A 23,139-nucleotide genomic window follows, 5' to 3' on the forward strand; every position below is an offset into this window, starting at 1 on the left:
TGCACTGAAGTTTTATTCTAGTTACTGATTTCTTATTTTTAACACTAAAGCTGTGAGCAGGTGAACTGCTGAAATACCTGTCTGCTAAATTCAACTTCACACTATGAGTCGCACTGAACGAAGTCGGCTGTTACAGTTACAATTGCGATGAAGTGAACTTACGAAACTTATGACACACAGACAAAAAAAAATCCAAGTATAACTGAACCCAAAATACTCACTTTTATTTTAAATACTTAGTCATTACATCATTACACAGCGTACAGAGAAAAGTACAGCAACAGAGCTGAGCGTAATATTGGTGCACTTCAATAAACAATAAATAAAAAAGTTATAAAACAATAAAATATCAGATGAATCAAAATTTTAAAGTCAATATACATTTTCCAATCTCTCAATTCATCATCATTGTCAGTGGTTCTTGAAATAGCTGCCATACAAGTATAAATAAGCATAGTTTATACGAATTCCACATATAACTGATAACGTTAAAGATATCCTTTGGGTTTTTTTACCACTGGTGGCGCTAGAGAGACATGTTTTTTGATGAGTGGGTCACTGCATTGTTTATGTGTCGTTTTGCACCGGAGGAAAACACACATGAGCCTCGACCACAGGAGAGACTCAATAAACTGTTGATCCATCAATAAAAGAGTAGAAGAAGACTCATACAGCTCGTCCAGACGAGCTGTATGGAGCCATTTCATGTTTTGTTTCAGTCATTTATTTACATTTCAAACAAGTCCCCAGCTACTTCAGCTGTTTCAGAGAACGCTAAAACACTTGTTTTGGACTAGAAAACCTTTGGGGTGAACTTATCCTTTGAGCAACACATTGCATGTAGCCAGACACACACTAAAATAACAAAATGAGACCAAATCATAAAATGTGACAAATAGAAAAGACATTTTACAGTGAAGTGTAGCTTTGAGAATCAGATACAATGCTGTCATTTCTATAGTCAGAGGTGAAAGTGACCTGACCTTTGACTCAGATACTTTTCTGTAAAAGCGAGGCTGGATACATGAATATCTGCATATCTGCCTGAGTCATATAGATAGCTTTTTATCAGCAATGATAGTTGTGACAACAACATAATCCCACGGTACTTACATCTTTTTTTTCCTTTTTTTTTTTAGCCCTCATGTCAGAAATAACATACTGTGCATTTGAGCTAAACACAGGTAGACATTGCCTATACATGTTTCTTACTAGAGACACAATTAGCAAAATGAATATATATATATATTCTTTTTTTTTTTTTTTTTTCTTTTTTAATGTTTCAAATATTAAAAAACACATCCAGGACATAATTGAAGCATAAAGACTGCAGATATACCTTTTGCTTTTTCTCTTTTTGTTTCATAATGTTCTTTTTTTTTGTCATAAATAAAGATAAATATCTTATAAAATACAAACATTACATTCAAACCGTCATTGAGAATTGGACACTAACAGAAATCTCGAAACGATTGTCACGTACTGATGAGAACAGACAAACCTTTACTGGCTCTTGCCGATTAGCTGTCATGCTACATACTTCATTGTACAGCAATGTGCTGAAGGGATTGATGACTGTATTCAGTTCTGTTCCTGTCTTACTGGCATGTATCCATCACCAGAGGGCTCCACTGGCCTGTTAGGTGACATCAGAGCGATCCTGCCCAGTATATGAACTGGCAGAGTGCGCAGATCTGGACTCAGAGCTGCCTCAGAGAAGTTCAGAGGCAGCGGTGTGAAAGAGGGCAAGGAGCATGCTAATGCGCTGGAATGAAGAGGAGGAAGAGGAGCAGAAAACAAGAGGCTTGTGGATTCAGTGGGCAGAACGACATCCTCCAGGCTCTCCTCCTGACTCACCTGCTCCTCGTCCCCGCTGCTAATGACTGAATCCAGGCTATTGAGCTCGGGGCTGTCGTCCTGCAGCTTCTGGACTTGCTCGTAGCCAGAACAAACCTGAATGGACCCTTTGTCAAAAACACCTCCGATGCCTCCTAACAGCTTCTGAAAATCTACTTCTTTTCTATTCTCTTCCTGCGTCTCCTCCCTGCCTTCAGCATCCTCATCGGTCACGTTGATGCTGTCGACCTCCATGCTCTCTTGACTGACCTCTTCGCCGCTGCACATGCCTGAATCTAGACTCTGGAGCCTGAAGCGCTCCACCTGGGGCCTCTCAACCTTCTCATAGTCAGAAATTACCAGCATGGGCTCACTGATTTTGTTGCTCTCGGAGAGCAACTTTAGGATCTCTTCCCTGCTTTCTTCATCCTTATCCTCTTCTGCTTTCCTACCCTCACCCTGACCACCAACCGGTCCATAAGGTGTATCAGCCTCACAAGGCTTCAGATTCCCCGCAGTGAGCTGGGAGACGGGGGGAAGAGGAGGAGACAGCTGGGAGTAACTGGGATTGGAGAAGCTGGAACTGGTCGACTCGTAGCTGCTGTCGACTCTTATCTTCTCTTGCAGTGCCGCCTCCGGACTGATGGGTAGAAAAGCATCCACAGCGGAGGTTACCTCGACGGAGACGATGTCCACCGGCTTCGAGAAGGAATTCATGGTTTCGCTGGTGAAGTATGGGCTAGACCAACTCTGGAGGATTCAATGTGAGAGGAATGATTGGATAAGTTAAAAACACAAACACTAGAAGGTTGTAAAGCTGCATTTAACTGTCAGTCTGTGAACAGGTAGTGTTTTTCTCTGCTGCTAGATGATGAGGTTTTAACCACTGGATCGTAAAGGTCATGTGTCTTTGACGGATTAGTAATCTGTCTGGTTTCACCGCCTACATGGGCCGTACATCCTACTGTTTTCTGTCATGTTGTGCTTGACCTTTTTTAGTATGCACTGCTATCTTTAAAGCTGCACTTATAAATCCTTTACAGGAACCATGAGTCAAATAAGTATGTGCCGTCACTACCAGGGTTTGCTGATAGTGATAAACCTACAGATGTTTATTCCTCATCAGTGCAGTTCCCTTAAACTTAGTGGACATTATAGCATCTTTTCAGCGAAAGACAGGAAGTTGCTGTTAGGGAGTTGCTGAAGAAGAAGTTGACCTTCTGGTCGTGGCCGAGACACAACACATGAATTATAATGTTTCTTTGTGGCTGCTAAATGTTTAAATAGGCAATCCTCTGCTAATCTGTGTACCATCATTATACATCAGTGTTATGTTTACAGCTTGTAGTTTTCACCTTCTTGCAACAATAATTTGATTCTGTGTATATATATTTTCCGTCGAAGGATTATTTTAATTTCTTTGCAACTTTTTTATGTGTTTTGTTTAAGTGTATTTATGTCCTTGTGCAGTTGAAAGATCTCGAAAATTAAAAAGGCCAAAGTCCGCACCCACAGACGCTCATCTCTCCCACAGAAAACACTGCTCCTGAAACGTCTCATCAGTAGTCACTTTAATTTTGTGACTTTGTGACATCACACTATTTCACCATGTCACACATGTGCATAACTTAAGCCTGGCAGCTCGTTTGGCACAGTAGGAATTGATTTAGCACAGCAGCTCTGTTGGTGTTAGCAGTGCTGGATCAGGCATGTGTGAGCTGACCAATCAGAGGAGGCTGGGTGTATGGGTGGGGGGCCTTAAAGAGACAGGAGCTAAAACAGAGCGTTTCAGACAGAGGGGAACACAGAGCCGCAGCACTGGACAAGATAAAATCATCCGGTGGGCAAAAATTAAATGAATTATTAAATTATTATTTATTTATTAATCTTTGATTTTTTTTTTTCTTTAATGCAATGAATGTTAAAACTTTCAGCTTAAAAATTCAGGTCAGAAACTTAAAATTTACAATCAAAATATCATAAAAGTGTTTTTTTTTAAGCTCCAAAGTGATCTGAAGTGATATAAAACTACAGTAATACTGCACAGAATTAAAATTTGGTTGTAGTTATGACCAAGAGTTTTCATAAGCTCACCTGGGAATTTACATCCTTCAGGAAGGAGTCCTGTGCTTTCGGTATGTGACCTGTGATTGTCTTCTTTACGATGTAAATCCTAAAAGACAGAAGGACATTAAAGGTGACTGAAAAACACTCTCTTTAACAAAGAAGACATATTGTTCCACCACAAGTGACATATATGTCTTGGAGTACTTTGTGGGTATGTCTGCTTACCAGGTGGTTTTGTCAGTCTTGAAGAGTATGAGCAACATGGCAACTGCTGCCACGCACGCAAGAGTGCCGAAAACACACCGAACAACAGCTGGCGAAGACAAGACACAGATTTTATGTCATTTTTAGTATGTTTGAAACCAAAATTCTGTCCATTTCTTACAAATTGCTCCTTTATTATGTCGTATCAACAAAATTTCCTTCCCTTGGATTCAAGCCATTTGTAAAATGTTGCTTTCCACTGACTGCATTTGTTCAACTAAACCAATTAGCTTTGTTCATATTTGGCAACGCATACCTGAAGGTGGTGCTGTTGGTTTTGTTCTTCCGATGGTTGAATTCCACGATGCCGTTGGGCCCCAGTCACTCCAGATTGACAAATAATTTGTTTTATCATCGGACTGCACTCGAACACGTGCCTCGTACCTCGCGTCTCGTATCAACCGGTCGGGTTCCATCATGTTTGCTGTGCACTCTGGTTTACATACCTCTTTCAGTTTGCAGGTCGATATACATGCCTTTGATTGTGTCACCACAGAGGGATCCTGCCGAGGAAGAAACAAATGTGTGCATGTTTAATTGGCTGATTTTCATTTCTGTTAATTTTCTTGTCTTTGAATTTCGTGCAGCCGCACAGCATAAATCATTTGCACAAATGATTTAACAATCACTCTCACGATCGCTCCAACACTGAAGGCAGAAGCATCGGCCGAGCAGACACACACTCATTTATGCAGGATAACACAGACACAAAATATCTACGCACACTCCATGACTTATCCGCTTCTTTCCACTGCAGTTCGCAGCGATAATAAGAGAATCTCAGCTTTCTGATCTGAGGGGCCCAGGACAAGGTGGTATTGATGATCAATGGTTTTGATGGAGGATCCAGCTTTACTGCAATATCAGAAAAACATAGTTTGTTTTAGGTCATCGTCCTGAACAGCTCACAAGGTAAGTCAGGGGGAAGTGATATATCTATTTCTACTCACTGTGACAAGCAGGCCGGTAGACAATGTCCAGACTTTTCTCCACAGGTTTACATCTCAGATTTATGGACCATTCGTCGTAGCTCATAAACTGAGAACAGTTTAAGAAAAGAATATCGCTTTTAGAAAACATTCAAAGAACCAAATAAAGATATTGATAAATGCAAGGCCATTAAATGTCATGATGTTATTTGTTTGGTAGTAGAGGTGATGGACAGTTACACTCTGTGATGCTCGGATTAAAAGCACCAGTTAACCCTTAAGTGTAGATATCAGTGCTCAAGAAAAAATGACATAACTTTATTAAATATTTTCAGGGTTTGTTTATAAAGTGTCTCTACTGGTTCTATCTATGTGTCCAGCTGATAAGACTGTAGTTCATGTGTGAGAGAATCACGGCATTGATGAACAACTTCGAGGCCTCTCATTACCACTGAGCTTCTCAGACTTACATTATTTTTCCTTTCGAAGACCAAAGAGCACTTCCTTAGCGTTGGTCTGGAGACGTCAACCGGCTCAAGTTTACAGGAACTTCTTAAAGAAATTTGACTGTAAGACAATCATTTAATATTCATTTCATTTTGCTACACTTTATTTTGGTACATAGTAACTATGTGTGTGTATCTACTGTATGGACACCTCTGTCCAGCTTTTCTTTTAAAACTGCAGTCCTTACCTGTTTATTTTTTTGGCATCTATTGTGCACTCAGTGTCTGGATGGTCAGACGCAAATGTGCTGTTCCACAAACAAGTGATGACCTGATAGTAGTCATTGTAGCAGGTGAGATCTACAAGAAATAAGGGAGATAGGGTGAAATCAAGAGCTTTTCTCAATCGAAAAAAGATATTGAAATCAATTATGCTAGACAATACAAAAATGTCATGTCAAGTCATCAAACAATCACTAACTTTTGATTGGGAGGGTGGGACAATCGCTCGTCTCCCCTGCGATGAGGCAGACAAGAGAGAGAGCGAGAAGAAGAAACAGATGAAGGGTTTTCTTAATTCCCTCCATTTATCCAGTCATCAGTCTTCTTTTTCTTGGGATCTCAAACCATTGGGAACGTTGGTTTCCAACGCGGGATGATTATTTCGTGGCGGCGGGTTTGATGGATTGTTCTTGCTCCTGGGTGTAACTCACTGCTCCCTCCTTCTTCTCATCCTGTGCAGATGAACAGATAGAGGCAGAGGGATGACACTTGCTGCATGTTTCCTCTGCAGAGTTTATTTTCTGCACACGCACGGCCGAACACTCCTGACCACAAATACAGCGGGAGTACGGCTGTGACGCCAACAGATGATCGAAAAAACAGAAATAGAAATGTTTCAGATCCTGCCTGGGTTTGTGTGCTCTGGTTCCACTTTCACAGAACCAATAAAACACCTGTCGGACTGTGTCATATGTCCGAGCATGATGCATTGATAGGGCCATATGGAAATCCTGTAAAACTGTATTATGTTAGCTTTTCCTCCTTGCATCGCCAACATCACTAATCATATAAGACAACGTTGAATGTGGAGATCACGCAGCTCACCTGGAAGCGAGCAATGACCCATTTACAAAGGCTGAATGCTTACTGAAGCGTTTGCTGCATGTCTTATCTTCAAGAAAAACACTTAATAAGTGCATATTAAAGGATTTATGAACCTTAACAAGGCCTTGTTCTCTCTTTAGATCCGGTAGCTGCAAAAAGCATAGTTAACTTTTTTCTTATAAGCGCTTATAAATGTGTTATAATCTTGAAATAAATGTGTTTATTAATGTTTAAATAGTCTCGTTGAACGCTGTACGTTTGTTTGTTTTTTACAAGCTGCCGCAGCACTGGGCAGATATGCCTGCAAATGTTCAAAAACTACAACCCCATTTTTTGACTTGACTATTGCCAAAGGGATGCCAAAGTTGCAAATTCTGCACATAAGTAGCCTCAAAGAGACTGAAAACTGTCTAGTCTTAGGGGGGGATTTTTGCCATTAAGTGCAGCCGAGGCATTAACTGAGTACCAACGCTCACTACTTCACCAACTTTTTGACCCGACGCAGCTGTTGACAAGCCAAAATGGAAAAATATCTTGGACTTTTAGCATAATTCTTGACATCTTCACAGTCAAGATCAGTCCCATCCGTTGATTAATAAACCGCAGCCTGTTTCATGAGATGTGGGAGTAAAAAGCACTGCATACCAAATGACTGTTGGTGAAACTGAACATCCTTTGCCAAAATATTTTTGATAGTGTGCTTTATAGACATAGTCAGACCTGCGTCTCATTAAAAATAGGGAAATAACCCATCATTTAGTGAGAAAAGCTGCCTACAGGTATCACATCCTGTCTCACCACCCCACCTGATGTTTTCCTAACAGTGCAGTAGTCTTATATGTTATAGGCTCTGACACGCTTAATCTTAGAAACAAGCAGAAAATATGTGTCTTACCTGTTGCTGAGGCTGCTCAGGATCTGCTTCAAAGCGCTGCTTTTATTCAATTCACCGCCCTGCGAAAGACCATCAGACAAATAAAGGTTTTCCTCTTACTGGAAATGGAAAAACCAACTGAAAGATAATGTTTTCTGAAGGTCACTACTGAGAAGTTTTAATCTCAATTCAAGATCAATCCTTTAAGTCGTCTCTCAGTTTGAATCTGCCCACGCTCTCTGCTAGCTCTTCAAGTGTGAAAGGTGTGTTGTAAAAAAAAAATGCATCCTCTTCAAGTTTTTGTGGTTAAGAGTTTTTCACACTTAAGCAGCTTCCTCTGCTATTTTCCTCCAGCTAATAAATAAGGGCTTATTTTAATGGCACTACCTGTTGTGCGCCTGTTTCTGTAACTAGAAGCTGGTAGATGATTTCAAAAAGATCCAAAAGCACAGTCCTTACACAGGTGGATGCTGGCTACTGCAGCGTTCATGCTACAACCCCTGTACAAGCTAATTGTCTCCCTTCTTTTACTTCCCTGCTGCTTTATATTTCCCCCTGTATGCTGTTAAGCTGTGCACACACTGCACACACACACACACACACACACACACACACACGCACGCAGCACAGTGTTTCTTCTCTTTTTGCCATGTTTGCTCTTTCAATTGATACATGCTGAACTTTTGTAGCTTTTTGCATGTGAACCACACTGACATTTAAACTGTCGAAAACAGGATGAAATATAAAAATGTGTGTGTGTGTGTGTGTGTGTGTGTGTGTGTGTGTGTGTGTGTGTGTGTGTGTGTGTGTGTGTGTGTGTGTGTGTGTGTGTGTGGGCATGTGTGTGTGTGTGCTCGCGCATCAGGTAAGATTGTGGCGTGTGGTTATTACAGCCCAATGCAAAGTCGACCCACAAACACCCACAGCTCTAGATACAACTACTTTCACTCTGCACAGCACAGCACAGCACAGCACCTTTCGAAGGATATCTAACAACTTTTTATATCTGTTAGAAGACTTATCCATGAAAGCAAACGTTTGCTTTTTGCAGTGCAAACACAACATTTTAATGTTAACATTTGATTTTTCCATTTGCACGCACAGGGGAAAGTTCTTGCTGACACCGCGGTCACCTGTTTTGTGTGGTTTGTTAAAGGCCAGAGGGTTTTTGAAATTTTTTTTCTGAGAAACCAAATGTTCCAGTATTCTAACAGGTGCACTTCCTGCCGACGACACCTCCTGTTCTTAAAACGGCATTAATCAGATCGCGGCTCATGTTCTCAGCAGTCGTAATCATTCATTTATCGTCAATGAGGGAATCAAAATGCTGAAGTGTATCTTCTCTGTCATACTGTGTGACTGCCAGTAATCAGGGGGTTGACACAAGGCTCAACAAGTTCTCACTTGTTGCAAAAATGTGAGAAAAGGGAAGCTGAGCTGACTTGACCTTCTTAAATTCACAGTATAAAACAGTGTTAGATTCAGGCCACCATGTTCCTGCCTCTGCTTGTAAGATTGAAAGGTGTTGAACAAGGGGCGTCTAAACTTTTTACCAAAACTCAGTGGTGGCTACAGGCTAAAAGCAGGCCCCTATTTAACTGTATTCTCATCAGGTTGTAAAAGTTGCAAGTTGCTGGGATCCTAGCTGGATACTAGCTGGTATTGGTAGCTTTCCCTGTCCCACCATCGCCGGTGTAGGTACCAGAACTGGAGGATCTTGCTCTCTGCACCTTGCAGAGCAGACAAGCCTCTTCATGGAGTTCTCGGTCCTGACTGGATAAAGTGGGCAGGGATACCAGAGTTTTGGTTTGTAGGGTGAAGAAAGACATGGGTTACTCACCAAACACTAGAATACAGAGCTATTTAACACGTATTTTAGCAGCTTTAAATCCATTCTATCATACGGTTCAGGAGACTAGAGCTGATATGAAAACATGTTGTCAAGGATCGGGAACGTGGAGGGAGATTGTCCATGCACATGACTTGGCGTAAACATAAATGGTGACCTGCTCAACTGAGCTGTTGCTGGCTTAGTTGGCTTAGTGAGTTTGCCTCTCTTCCACGAGTAGATGCACGCTACCTTCTGTGCGATGATACATATGTAGTTTGGTACATAGGAAATAGTTTCTAACCGATCAAAGCAAGGTCTGTGGATTGTCTTGAGAGGGACGTTGCTGTTCTGATTCACAAATGTATTTGTTTGGTGCTTTGAGCACCACAAGCGAAGCAGACATCTCCACGGCCGATATTTCCAAAACTCAGCAACTCACACCGAAACAATCTAATTGGATAAACAGTACCACAGGTAAGAGGGTAAATGTGTATTTGATGATTTGAGGTGAACTGTCCCTTAAATAAGAGATTGCACATGATGAAATTAGACTAATCTTGTTTTAAAAAATGTAACTTTAGTCTTTTCACATTTACTCTTTTGCCCGGGCAGTCTCGGGTAAAATGGTCTCGGTGTGGGCAGCTGATGGAAGCAGGGTTATAACTGTGTGATCGATTAATCTTGAATTATGTGTAATGTGATCACAGTAATCATCACAACAAGATATGAGGATGCATTGCACCTATAAAAGCCTGATGTCATGAGATTCAGTCATGCTGTAAAGTCCACCAACTTCCCCAGTATTCCCCGAGTTAACACTGGAGCATTGAGTGACCCGGTTCAGTCAGCAAAACATTTTACGATCAGCATCTGATCATGGGACAGGCCTCCCAGGGGAAGCAGTCAGCAACTGTCTACTTGACAGTCTTACTTCTTTCTAACCTCTTTCACTGAGATACTTTTTCATTTATGTCTTCCGCCTTCTGACATTTGGACTTCCCCTAGCCTGCTCCAACTGAAATGAACCCAAGAAACCAAGAAAAGAGCTGACACTCTCTCTCTCTCTCTCTCTCTCTCTTTCCTCTCTTTCTTTTGTCGCTCTCTCGGTTTCTTGTAGACACTCGCACAGAAATAACCACAAACACACACAAACGCACACACAGAGAGTAAACACACACAAAAACCACTTCCTAAAACCCTTCTCTTCCCAGAAGCTACCGTCGTTTTCAAAAAGAAAAAAAACTCATTCACTCTCCCCCAACCCCCCAAAATATGCTCTTCCTTTTCATGAATACTGATACGGATGCAAAAACTACTAAGATCGCAGCTTGTGACAACTAGTTGTACTGGTTGGCAGAATATAAGTGTTAGTGTTGCACCCATTTAGATGCATTATTACTGACCATTCATTTGGCTTGTTTCACACAACATACGAACATTTCAGCTCATTCAAAATCTTTTCTTCGTGAAACTACATTTTAAGTGTCATGTGATGATCCCGGGATCAGTAGGCTCCTCAAAACGTTGGTGGAACTAGAACGCGTCGGTGTTCATCGTCCACACGATGGTCAATACTGAGCCAAGAAAAAATAAGCCTGAAAAAACACATTTGAGTGGTGATAGAAGACATGTGATGTGTGACTTTTGCACCGTGGGACCTTTCGAACATGCACATTACTCTCCTCGGGCTGAGCCGGCTATCATCTGGTTTAGCCCTCCGCTAATTCGAATGGGGGAAAAATTATTTAATTGTGAGGCTCTTATAGACTTTTGTATTGTTACCATAATGAACGGATCAAATTATGACAGCCAAACAAGCAAATTCGAGGGTGTTGCGATGCTCAAGAAAAAGTATCCATCCATTTACAGCTGCTTTCTTCACTAGCAGGTCTGTTTGAACGCTAGGGATGCAACAATATTCAATATTTTATCGAACCGTTCAATACGCCCTGTTAGGTTCAATACACAAAGGCAAACAATACAACACAGTATAATACAATACTACAATAATGTTTGCTGTTTAACTTGATTGGATACTGCCTATGTTTTTTTATGGAAGGCAATTAAGATAAGTGTTAAATTTTTATAATAAGGTTTGTGGTTTGACTATATCTGCTTTTAATTATTTTTACATGCAACATTGCCTTTGCTAGTGTGAGTAGTTTTATATTAAGACATCGAAACCGTACCGTTACCATGGCCCAAAAACCGTGATGCGTACCGAACCGTGGGAAAACTGTACCATTGTATCCCTATTGAACGCTATGTCAAATTGGCTTCAAAGCCTGGCACACGTCCTGGGTCCTTCCTGGGATCTTTTTGCAACTGAGCAGCTTTCATAGAAATACATTCGTGACCCTGACCTCCTAACTATGTCGACTGTTTGTGGACAAAAGTTCCTTCTTTGCTCCTGTCTTCCTTACCCAGAGTGGCGAAGTCACGACTCGCCTTACTCTGTGTCTGATTGGCTCGTTATTGTCATCCATATTGGCTGGGTTGGTTTGGTTTAGGCATGAGTGAAAAAGACTGTCGTTTAAGGGCAGTGCTGGGGGGAAGGATGGACAAGGATGGGTAACAAAACATCAGACAGTGGTCGTCATTTTTAAGTGAGTTAGCTGAAGTCGCATGCAGGTACATGTGGCTATTTCTTGGTAGGCAAACAGCAGAGCAGGGCTGCTGTAGGTGTTTCATTTTCTTCTTTGTGGTCTCTGTATCACACCTGCTCGGAAGCGCGAAGGTGAGAAAGTTTGCCCGTGAGTGGAAACTGGCCCCTTTTTAACTCCTTCATGGAAGAGTAATGAATAAGCCAGATTTATATGTATGGTGCATGACACTAGACAACACTGAGGGATATCAACATCAGCTAATCCAAGGATGTGTGTAAGATGCAGAGAGGAGCACATGAAAATCCACAACCCAGCAGACGTATTTCAATTAAATACAGAGTATGCAAACCACGCATGGGCAGAAAATGACGTTGTTTGGGTTACAGAGCTATAACTGGAAGAGTTTGGTTTGATGTGGGAGAAAATGAATATGATTTGCAAAAGCAGCATGTAGGAGTAAACAGCTCAGCCAGCAAGGACGTGACTGATGAGTCGAAGAAGAGCGTGGTCTCGTCAAGCTGTTTATTCAACATGCGCTCGATCGATCGCTACAGAACTTGTTCAGACGGTGTGTCCATTCACGCTCCCGCAGGATGCAGTGTTATAACTTCGATGTCCCACTGGCTCTTCCTCTAGCGCCACCATCAAGTCAATCTGTCTGAGCATGCTGACATTAGCATTTAGCCTCACGCAGCCACTAATGTGATGAAGACTCTTGTTTATCAGGCAGAGAACACGGTTAACAACTCATTCCCCCCACCTCCTCTCGCTTTCTTCTCTCTCTCACCTTCCCACGAACCGAAACACTCTTTCACCCACATACCTGCCTCAGTCCTTCTCCTTCCTGTTAATGTCCCCATCTTTCTTTTTTTTAGCATGAACGAGTGTATGTAGAGCACGATGTAGTAAAGTCAATCTGTGAGCATTATAAACACTCTGCTCTTACTTTGATACAGACACTAAGTGAAGAGTTTCATGACAAGCTACCCCTTATAGACCATATCCACATGGCGGCCATTTTCCTGGTAGGAAGCTCAAACACTGGGATAATGTTTTGCTGCTGTTATCCATGTTGCCAGTTATAGTGAATCTGACAAATTGTTATCATTTTAACATTTCCTGATAGATCGTGTACTGAAAAGATGATGGATAGTGAAAATCTGGGTTGACATAGGGCAGTTTTTCAAGGTCAAAACAACATTTTTGATAACCGACAACCCCTTAAATAAATGTGTCCAAGATGTATGCTGATATTTGAGAATTGGTGTCTGTCTTTCCTATTGTATCGTGCAGCGCTTATCAAATATTAATGACAGGAAGTGGTTAAAGGCTAATATTAGCTGTTGTCTAAGTACCTTGATATATGAGTTGTCCCTCTGAATCAGTTCTTTTCAGTTGCTAATCAATCAAGAGGTGGTTAAATGATAACAGTTTGTCAGATTTCCTATGTTTAGACAACTTGCAACCACGAACACAGCTGCACAGCCCTGAGTTGTGATGTCAGACGAAAATGGCCGGCATGTGGATATGGTCTATTAGTCAGTATTTTTAAAATGTAAGATTACAAGGTTTCAGATTGATAGCGGGATGAAACAACTTGAAAATGTTCATAGGCATTGTTATGTCTCAACTTCTCAAAGATTTGGCTAAAAAGAAACATCACTAATGACACACTTGACTACACCAGGAATCGGCTGTCATTTTCATATTTCCACTGAAGCTCAAAAAAAGAACCTTGTGCAGAATTTATCTTTACAAACTTCACTGCAGTCATTTTACTCAGTATTTGGAGGTGTTGCCTTTCCTGACAGATGACAACATCCTCGTCATCGTCATTGTAAAAACCACTTCTAATCTAATCATCAGAAAGCAGCTCATAAACAGACACAGCTCGCTGTATCTTTCTCTACATCATCATAACCACTTCTGCCAGAGTATAATTTCCTGACAAAGACTCATTCATTCATGACCACGAAAAAGAAGTATGATCTACATCAGACAAAAAGCTCTCGACCAGAGTTAATTTTAATACAAGCTCACCTGTCCAGTGTCTTTTTCAGCGGGGTGCTCTTACTGTCACGTACATTCAGAATGATGGTTGATCAGATGTTTCCACGTCTGTACACTCATTCAGACTCTTCTGAAAACTTCAGAAACTACTCTGCTCTCAAGTTCAGAAGTGACGTATTCGGAAATGTTTCTGAGTAAGAAAAAAAAAAAAAAGCTGTGGTGTGTGTGTGTGGTTTCCCTGACAGCGTTATCTGGGTGCTATGCGATCCATGTTTCAAGAACAAGGGTGAAACACCAGGGTGAAAACCCCTCTCTCTCTCTCTGTCTCTGTCCCTGTCTCTGTCTCTGTCTCTCTGTCTGTCTCTCCCTCGCTGTTGTTTTCCTGCCTCTACTTTCCGTTCCCTTTTGTGCTGTTCATTACATTTACCACTTCAGTTTCCAAAAATGTGTTATTGTCACGTGGTGAGAAGTAACAGAAGTGTGTGCTTTCCCAAACTAGACCAACGAAAAACACCTTAAATGACCCCAAACAGCAAACACACACATGCTTTAGTACAAACTGAAGGACTCCTAATAGATATATTTTCTGCCATAAGTTAGATGAGAGGTTTGATACCACACAGAGGGCTTTTTCATTAACATGGAACCGATTGCTTTATGGTTCACACACGTAATTTTTTAAAACCATCGTGAGCATTTTGACCAAAACTAAATTGTTTTGGACCCGAGGAAGTTGGTTCCCAGTTGGAGCCATAAATAGCAGGTTTTCCTTGACTTGGAGTGCGAACCAAAGTGGGCTTGTCATATTGTGCACAGAAACATGTGTTGATAACAAAGGTTCCACTCAAACACATGTGGAAAAGTGGGCTGGTTAGGTTCCAAGAATTAAATATATGCTCGTGCTGTTTGTAAAAAAAAGTTTTTGAATCTCATTCCCAACTTTGGGTCGGCGGCGACCCGGACTGCTCATCTTCGACTGGAGGGGGACTAGCAGATTCTGACTGTAGGATCTCCAGCTTGTCCCAAAGGGCTTGTGATTTGTTTTACTTTGGCGCCCCCCAGTGGCTGCACACCAACATTGTAAAGTTGCACTGCCCTTACCCTTCACAGCATCATTCAACAGCAAAACATAGTAATATTGTGATGCAGACTGTCCAACACAAGCTGTCATTTGTCTCAACACAGTTAATGAAACCGGTCCTTTCAGCCTGCGGGACACCCAAGTTTATCAGGAAGTGCTGCCTATCACGTCACGCGTGTCCTTCATGCCACACCGAACTTCAACTTTTGGTAAACCGACATACACAAATGAAACTTCTGCCCTTGCAACATCTGCTCTCACATCTCTGTTTGTGTGCGGTGGCAGACTCTTAGCACGTTACATGACATCCACTATGATCTCTGCATGTTTCCAGTCCGATACTCTTTGATTTGGATATTCCAAGATGCCCTGATGAATATTAACATTTTGGTTTAACCTCATTTACAGCAGGACAGCAATTAACACAAACAGAGGACCACTGACATCTAATCAAATACATTTCACATTATATCAGCCCATTGATGACTAACAACTACATCAGTCAACGCATGACAAGATCAAAGTTTTTGATTGGACATATTTATCCTGCCTTTCATTTAAAAACACAAGTTTATCATTCATTTTACATGCTAAGTATCATGTTTACACTGGATTGCAGTACACATTAGCTACCAATCATTTGAGGAAGCTACTTCTGTGTCATACTACAATCAGCTTTTAGTCACATGAGGTCACTCATTTTGTCATTTTTCAAAAAAAACCTTCCTATGATCCCTGGTGACTGATGACTAGCAAAAGGGATTTTAAGAAAAACGTCTTTAGCCTCACACTTGTACGTATATATGTACGTTAAATGTATTTGCGCTTAATATTTATTATTATTATTTAATATTTAAGACTTAATAACAAAACTGGATCAAATAGAAACTTTTTTGGCAGTGTAGTGCCCCCGTTGATCGATCCATCTCCAGCACAGTGCCAGTGGACCTCATGTTCACAGCCAGATAACAGAACAAATTTCTTTATCAGATCAGCGCACTCACCAGTTTAGGGCCAGGACAAGACGGCTACTCCCTCAAGATGAAACAGCACAGTTGGAGAAATTTGTCGACTCCTATATATACACAACGCTAAGAAGTGGGTAGTTGTCTGTAGTTCTCAGAAATGACTCACAAACGTTAAAAAAAGAGGAAGGCGTCACTTCTCAATTTTTTATTTTGTCACCTTGCTTTGGTGGTTTCTTTGGAAGGTGTGTGTGTGTGTGTGTGTGTGTGTGTGTGTGTGTGTGTGTGTGTGTGTGTGTGTGTGTGTGTGTGTGTGTGACGATCTAAATCAGCATTCTGAATATCCAGTTCAAAGGTCCGAAGTCCGACTTGTCAAACTCAAGCTAAAACCCCCCCAGATATACAAACTCACATACATTTCATGAGGGGTAGACGATGGGACGACGAGATTTCAACGACTCCTAACTCATTGTGATTCAAAGTGCAGCTCTATTTTATTCCAACATGAGTATTACAGCTGTAAACAAACATTTTCCAGTCTCAGAAGATATTAAAAAGTCAAGTTTAGTGTTCAAATATTGCTGGCTCTATAGTCACGACATCTATTAATGTGATTGGGATGAATGAAATGTCCCTCTGTGATGTTTCTCAGGATAACCCCTTGTTTTGGGAATAGCTTTACATTTTGGAAAAATACATGATTTGCTTTTTCGCCGAGAATTGAATGAGAAGCTCCGTACCACTCTCGTATCTGTGCACTAAATATGGCAGCAGGTTAGCTTAGCTTAGCATAAAGATTGAGGGTAGGGGAAACAGCTAGCTGGCTCTGATAAACCACACGTTGTTGTTTTCACATTTCTTTTCGTATGTGGTTGAAACAAACAAAATATAAAGTATAAATTTGTCAGATTTAAAGGTGCTGGCTGGCAGTTTCCAGTCTTTATGCTAGGCTAAGCTAAACGGATGATGTCGTTTCATATTTATAATACAGACATAAGAGAGGTATCACTCTTCTCATCTCTAACTCTCGCCAAGAAAGCAAAGAAGCAGTTTTACTAATTGAAATTTCCCAAAATGTCAAATTATTCCTTTAAACTTAATCACACAAAACAAGACATCCAGAAGCAGTCTGATCCAGTTTCCCAACCGCACCTCCGTGAACCCAATCACAAATGTTTCCCCCGTCCTTCAGATATGACGTTCTCGGGCACGGCGCGGGTGTACCACTCCGACCACGCGCCGTCGTACACCGACACCCCGGCGTGCCCGCATTCGTGGGCCGCCAGCGCCACGTGACACGCGGTCACGGCCGAGCCACACAGGACACAAACAGGGCGGCTGAGGTCCACGCCAGCTCGGGTGAAAAGAGCCTGGAGTTGCTCCTGGGGCAGGAAGTGACCCGACTGGGAGAGGAAGGAGTGGAAAGGCATGTTGACGGAGCCGGGGATGTGGCCCGGTTCTGTGTCTGTAAAACAGAGAGAGAGAACAGAATGAAAGGAGTGTTTTTCCTATGATTTAGACAACTTAACTTGCACTCTCAGTTAACCAACAACTTCCAGGTGATAGACCGATCAACATAAAAAATCTAGTGCAATAAAGAAGAAGCTCATAATGTTCAGGATTTGTTGAAACTTTCAGATATAGTGATTAAACTTGATGGCAATTTGAGTTTCTAGTGTCGTTAATTGATTTTTCAACCATTTGGGGTCAGCACAACAAGCTGCAAACACAAGGCTGACATATTATCACATTAAAAAGTTGATGTGTGCTAACGTGTTAGCAAACAGTGATTCATTTACACCTTAGTCAAACATAAGCATCCATTTGAAGGTTTGTCTGCACCCTCTTGACAGACGAAAGACAAATATTAACTCCCCACGATGTTCAGCAGCAAAACTCCTCGTTAAGCTGATAAGGCTCCTGATACTGAGCATGCTGGCTTACTGTCACACTGTCATGGCTTAAACAAGAGCTTACAAGTGCTTTTCTTTAACCTTGACAAGTCTACATCTCTGCAAGACAAGCCAGAATAGTTGCAGCTGACCCCCCGACACAGTCACTGTTTTGGACTGGATTTTGTGTTTGTTGTCCATTCCACATAGTTTCACTCTTGCACTGGCTCTACTCTGACAGCAAACACACAATGTAAACACAACCTGCAGCTGTGAGCGCTGCATGCATCAGACAGACTAAGAGGGTCACTGGACACATGAAGTGTTACGTCACTCCAGCTGCAGCTACTCAGAATTATTCAATTAACCTGCTATCAACTATTTCCTGCTGCAGACTACTGTTATTACATCAGCTGGTGAAAAAAACACTACCAAATATAGGAAATCTATGCTGCTAAATCATTAACTTCATTTGACAAAAAAAGGGGAACTCTGGTCCTCTGCATAGAAACTTCTGGCCAAAGTTCACTGCTGAGACTGCTTTCACAAGTATAGTTTCACCTGTGGATGGGAACTCTGACGGCACATCAAAGCCTTCCTCTGTGTGTATTATTGTGTGTACATGCCGTATGTATGCAGATACAGTGTGTGTGTGTGTGTGTGTGTGTGTGTGTGTGTGAGTGAGTGAGAAGTGTAGTGAATAAGATAAGGCACGTACAATGGGCGTCTTATCATTCTGCAATCTGTAAAGATCGACGTAAGGTCGTAAACTCTAGACCACTCACTACTTCTACTGTCCCTCCTCAGTGTGTGTGTGTGTATGTGTGTGTGAGCAATTGGGTCAGCGCCTGTTGGTTAAAACACTCTTTATGTGTTTGTGTTGTTCAGTGATGTAGGCTCGGCCCGCTGCCTCCTGTGTGTTTGTCCAGAGTAAACTCTGTAAAAAGCCTTCGTACGAGGAAGTCACGGACTTTGTGGTCCATTATGGTTTTTTCCATTGCGTGCCCCTGCCAAGCAGAACCAAAACCGCCCCAGACTTTGACAGGCATGACTGTATTATGATTCATTTATGAGGCACAATAGTTACATATCTATTCTTTAAACAGTTTTTTTAATACAATCCATCTGTTTTTAATGGATAGCACGGAGTAGCAGGCACTGTTGTGTATGTTCTGTTTGTCCTTTTCGCTCACAACTACGAAAAATTAATTGTCCTCTGGCTGTGAGACTGCTAAACTCATCTTTCATACTCATATATATATTTAAAAATTGTTTTATTTTTGTATGGCTCATTATTAATCCCTCCATATATTTCTTTCTCTAAAAACGACATTTCATTTTCTAAGTTATGTTGTAAGATGACCCTTATTTCATCTTGTATCTTGAAATTCAAAGCATTACATCACATTAAGACAGTAGTGGAGCCCCGGTGCGTCAGGTTCACTATAGGACGGTTCTGATGACAGTTTCTCTGAAAACGAAGATGCAATATTGTTCCTGGGGATCAAACAGATCATGTCAAAGCGGAAGTGTAGCGATGAGTAAGACAAGTTTCAGAGAAGATGAATAGCAGGGCGGTGAATTACAACACAACACAATGACTTCCGATGACTATTGCGCTGACTCATTTGTGTGAGGTAAGTGCCAGTCACAGAACACCTACAGAAGTTTATGTGTTACTCAGCAAATTATGTAAAACTATTAAAGTATGTGGAGAAAAAATAATAAATAAATGGCAAAAAATTGTGGTATTCATGTTAACAATAGCAATTATATTTAAATTTGTAGCTCAGTATGTCTCAATGAGACAACAGGACTCTAAAGACCCCGGGGTGTGTAGGTAAATATCCTTGCATCTCAGTTCTTAATTGTATTTTAATTGTACTTGAAGTTGTATTTTTCTGTTTAGTAAGAAAAGAGTTTTTCCTTTCTTGACATTACTGGTTTATTTTTGTTCATTTAACCATCTAAGTAGTGAACTCACCACTTTCATACATCTCCCAGCTGAAACTACAGGGGCTATTGGACCATCACCTCTGGAGCTACAAAGCAGAGACATCTCGGAAACACAACACAGATGTCTTTGACATGACATCAACACTGTTGCTTCTTCTGACTTTGTCTATTTTTGTTTTTATTTATGTTTAAAACTAAAATTCTGACTATATCTTACAAATTTTGTTTTTTTAACATATGTGATTGTGCGCCACAATATCCAGTATCCTCATTAATATCATGATATTAATTTAATTTGAGCTGTTTTCCAGGTTATCAAGTGCAGACTACCAAGACCTGACAGTCCACAAGTTTCCTTTACGTCACAACATATTGTACAGCTGACGTGTTTGTGTGCAATGGAAACCAACAGCGTGATGTGTCACAACATCTCATGACGCTGTATGATCTGATCAATGAATGAATGAACAGTGTCCAATCAGTGACAATTGATTAATGCATATTTCTTCTTGGGGCAGCCACTAAAGTAAGTGTTAGTTAAATACAGGCAAGTTAAGATTATAGTACTTTGTTCACATAATGATGAGTTACTGTTATAATGACCTCTCTTCATTTTTTATTTTTACCAAAGTCACTGACTCATTCTTACAGAGGGGGCTGCTGCGGGCTCAGCTAATATGTTAGAGGAAACACAGAGTTGTTAAACATATGTCAGCTTGATGACCTGTTTGCGTGACTTATCATATGGACGACCTTTGCTTTATGGAAACTGCAACTCAGCATCTTTTTACTGGAATGTCAAGTACATTCCTGTTGGCACAGGAACTAAATGAGCTGACTCGGGTGTGATCCTGAATCAAACCGTGACAGTCTTGCTCAGCACTTGATGGAAATAAACCTCGAGTCAACCGGATCACCACAGTGATGAAGTAAAGGGTTTAAAAGGAAACATCAGCAACGGTCTTCTGAATGAACTTCTCTGCCGATATGACATCGATAAGATGAAGCTCTAACTATGTGCAACCATTGACCAAGTCGTTTTCTTATTTTGCCCAGTGGGACAAGAGAAGGTATGATAATATATTATTTACACTATAGGTGGTATTGGCATATCGAATATTTTGAAATATCGAAAATGTTCATGTACAAGAGAAGACCCTTGCTGTCCTCTTTAAACCTTAGAGCACCTTTTAAGTATTAGACCTTAATTAGTTGGTTTTTTTGTGTGTATTTGTTTCATTAAAGTTTGTGGTTAAAAAAAATGTTTATAACTTATTTAAGTCATCTTTTCTAGACACAGCGTAACAAACAGAAATAGACTTTCTGTGCTGTTTTGTCATTGCTGTCTGCAAGATTTTACTCACTAAAATGTCTATGATGTCATAAGCACCCCAAACTACTAATCAGTAATGGCTGATAATTAATGATTATTAATCATTCATTTAAAGGATGATTATTTAGGGTAGTAGACCTACTTTTGCTAGAAAAGTAAAAGTAAATTAAGGTGACTTTTGAATCTGTTTAGATTTATGTTTGTTACAGGCAAAACGGATGACAGCACCATCATGGAAAAATGTAAATAACCCAAGTATCTGTAAATGTTTAACAGAGCTGTCAACATGTATATCCTTAGAAAAGATAACGTATTCTCTAAAGGGAAAACAAGAGATGTTTAAAAAAAATTTCGGGGCCCTTTTTATTCATTATCTTGAGAATTCGGACCTGCAAAGTATTTTGGGGGATCAGTGTGAACCTTGAAATGACTGATAAGTCTCTGTGTTGGGATGGAAGCCTGGTGATGCCTCGCACTATGTTGACTGTACAATAAGATGAAAATTGACTTTTGTGATAACTAACTGCAGGAGAAACACTTTTGTTTTTATTATTATTATAATTATAATTATTATTATTATTATTATTATTAAATTCCTGTCTGTGAAATCTGTAATAATGTTGTTTATATTTCCATCTTGAAAAGACAATAAAGAAAGTGTTTGAAATGAATGAAGTGACCTTTGTTTATCATACAATCTTTTCATGTATGGGGCCCATCATTTCCTTGTATTATAGACATTATCTATACATTTATATAAGTAGCCTTTACATATAAAGCCTGCTTTCACCTACTATATGTACATAATAGTTCTATGCTTATGTTTTGTTCAGCTTCAGTTTTTGTTTTCCTTGTGTGTTTGAAACACACTTGAATAAAGTGAATAAAGCTGAAGCTGAAAAAAAAAACTAATGCACAAACCAGATCTTGCAAACTCCACTGAAAAAGGCACGTTCATGCTCTCACAGGAAATGACTGCAGTAAGAATGACTTTACAAAAATCGAGCTGCACTGGATTTACTTATTGGCCTCTCAAGGAGGAACTTGTGCTGTAATTTGAGCTGAATGTTGTACGTTTGTACCTGACCACAATGCCACATTACAGGAAATAACCAACCATTTGCATAAGATTGCCGAGACATTTCTTAACCCTGTCATCATGGCTGCACAGTTGCTTTCTGTCTGGTTGCTGTTTCTTGCGTAACTCCAGGCTGCAGGACACCTCGACAGAGGAGTGTCATCACCGTTACTCAGACTGATCAGAGAGATTACTCACTGTCTCTGGGTTCAGGGTCCAGTCCTCTGAACCTGCCTGCGGGCCTGGCGTCCACCACCTGGAACTGTTTGGTGTCCAGGTTATCCAGGAGGTCCTCGTAGGTCTTGATCCAGGAGCGGTTCAGGGAGGCCTTAAACTCGGTCGGTGCTGGTCTGACGTACTTGTCACTCACAGGTCGACCCTCCAGCTCCCAGTTCCTGAGCCCCCCGCTGAGCAATGACACCGCGCTGTGCCCGAACACCCGGAACATCCACCACACGCGGGGCGCAGAGAACGCGCCGAACTCGCTGGCGTCGTACAGCACGACGTGCGTGTCGCTCTCTATTCCCAAATTCCCGACATAATCTGCAAAAATCTTCTCTGACGGCAACATGTGGTCCAGAGGAGAGGTTTTATCACAACACTGGTCTATGTCAAAGAAAGCTGCGCCCGGGATGTGCCTCTTCTTGAACTCGCTCTTGGCGTTGCGCCGCAGTTTGGGCAAATACCAAGAAGTGTCCAAGATGCGCATTTTCCCCTGGACCTTCACAGCCTCGGCGAGCCATTTAGATGTGAGCAAGGCTCTCGCCTGAAGCGCCATGATTAATTCTGGAGAGGTAGACAGGCTGCAAAGTTGACTGTGGATGGACCCAGTCCTGTGCCAAAGGTTGGGAGTGGTGGAGAGAG

The 23,139-nt window shown here is 41.1% G+C and overlaps 2 protein-coding genes across 6 annotated transcripts; both read right to left on the reverse strand.

Moving 5' to 3' along the window:
- Window positions 1-191: 191 nt before the first annotated feature.
- LOC141005664 (uncharacterized) lies at window positions 192-16,105 on the reverse strand. 5 transcript variants are annotated; one of them, XM_073477632.1, is made up of 11 exons: window positions 16,056-16,105; window positions 7,545-7,603; window positions 6,024-6,276; window positions 5,791-5,902; window positions 5,567-5,663; window positions 5,118-5,205; window positions 4,892-5,022; window positions 4,424-4,670; window positions 4,129-4,216; window positions 3,931-4,009; window positions 192-2,586 (listed from the first exon to the last, which is right to left on the reverse strand). In XM_073477632.1, exons 3-11 carry the CDS (start codon window positions 6,127-6,129, stop codon window positions 1,582-1,584), a joined length of 1,953 nt encoding a protein of 650 aa, XP_073333733.1. In that variant the 5' UTR covers window positions 6,130-6,276; window positions 7,545-7,603; window positions 16,056-16,105; the 3' UTR covers window positions 192-1,581. The 5 variants fall into 5 exon arrangements, with proteins under 5 accessions (XP_073333733.1, XP_073334055.1, XP_073333817.1 ...); XM_073477954.1 differs by lacking the exon at window positions 16,056-16,105 and adding an exon at window positions 14,001-14,102 and having other exon boundaries at window positions 1,140-2,586; XM_073477716.1 differs by lacking the exon at window positions 16,056-16,105 and adding an exon at window positions 14,001-14,123 and having other exon boundaries at window positions 1,142-2,586; window positions 5,567-5,648.
- Window positions 16,106-16,209: 104 nt separating this feature from the next.
- On the reverse strand, window positions 16,210-23,053 carry LOC140993877 (3-mercaptopyruvate sulfurtransferase-like). The gene is made up of 2 exons (XM_073463436.1): window positions 22,474-23,053; window positions 16,210-17,481 (listed from the first exon to the last, which is right to left on the reverse strand). Exons 1-2 carry the CDS (start codon window positions 23,051-23,053, stop codon window positions 17,183-17,185), a joined length of 879 nt encoding a protein of 292 aa, XP_073319537.1. The 3' UTR covers window positions 16,210-17,182.
- Window positions 23,054-23,139: the final 86 nt, after the last annotated feature.

This window comes from Pagrus major, chromosome 1 (genome assembly GCF_040436345.1).
Source record: "Pagrus major chromosome 1, Pma_NU_1.0".
Classification (NCBI taxonomy): Eukaryota; Metazoa; Chordata; class Actinopteri; order Spariformes; family Sparidae; genus Pagrus; species Pagrus major.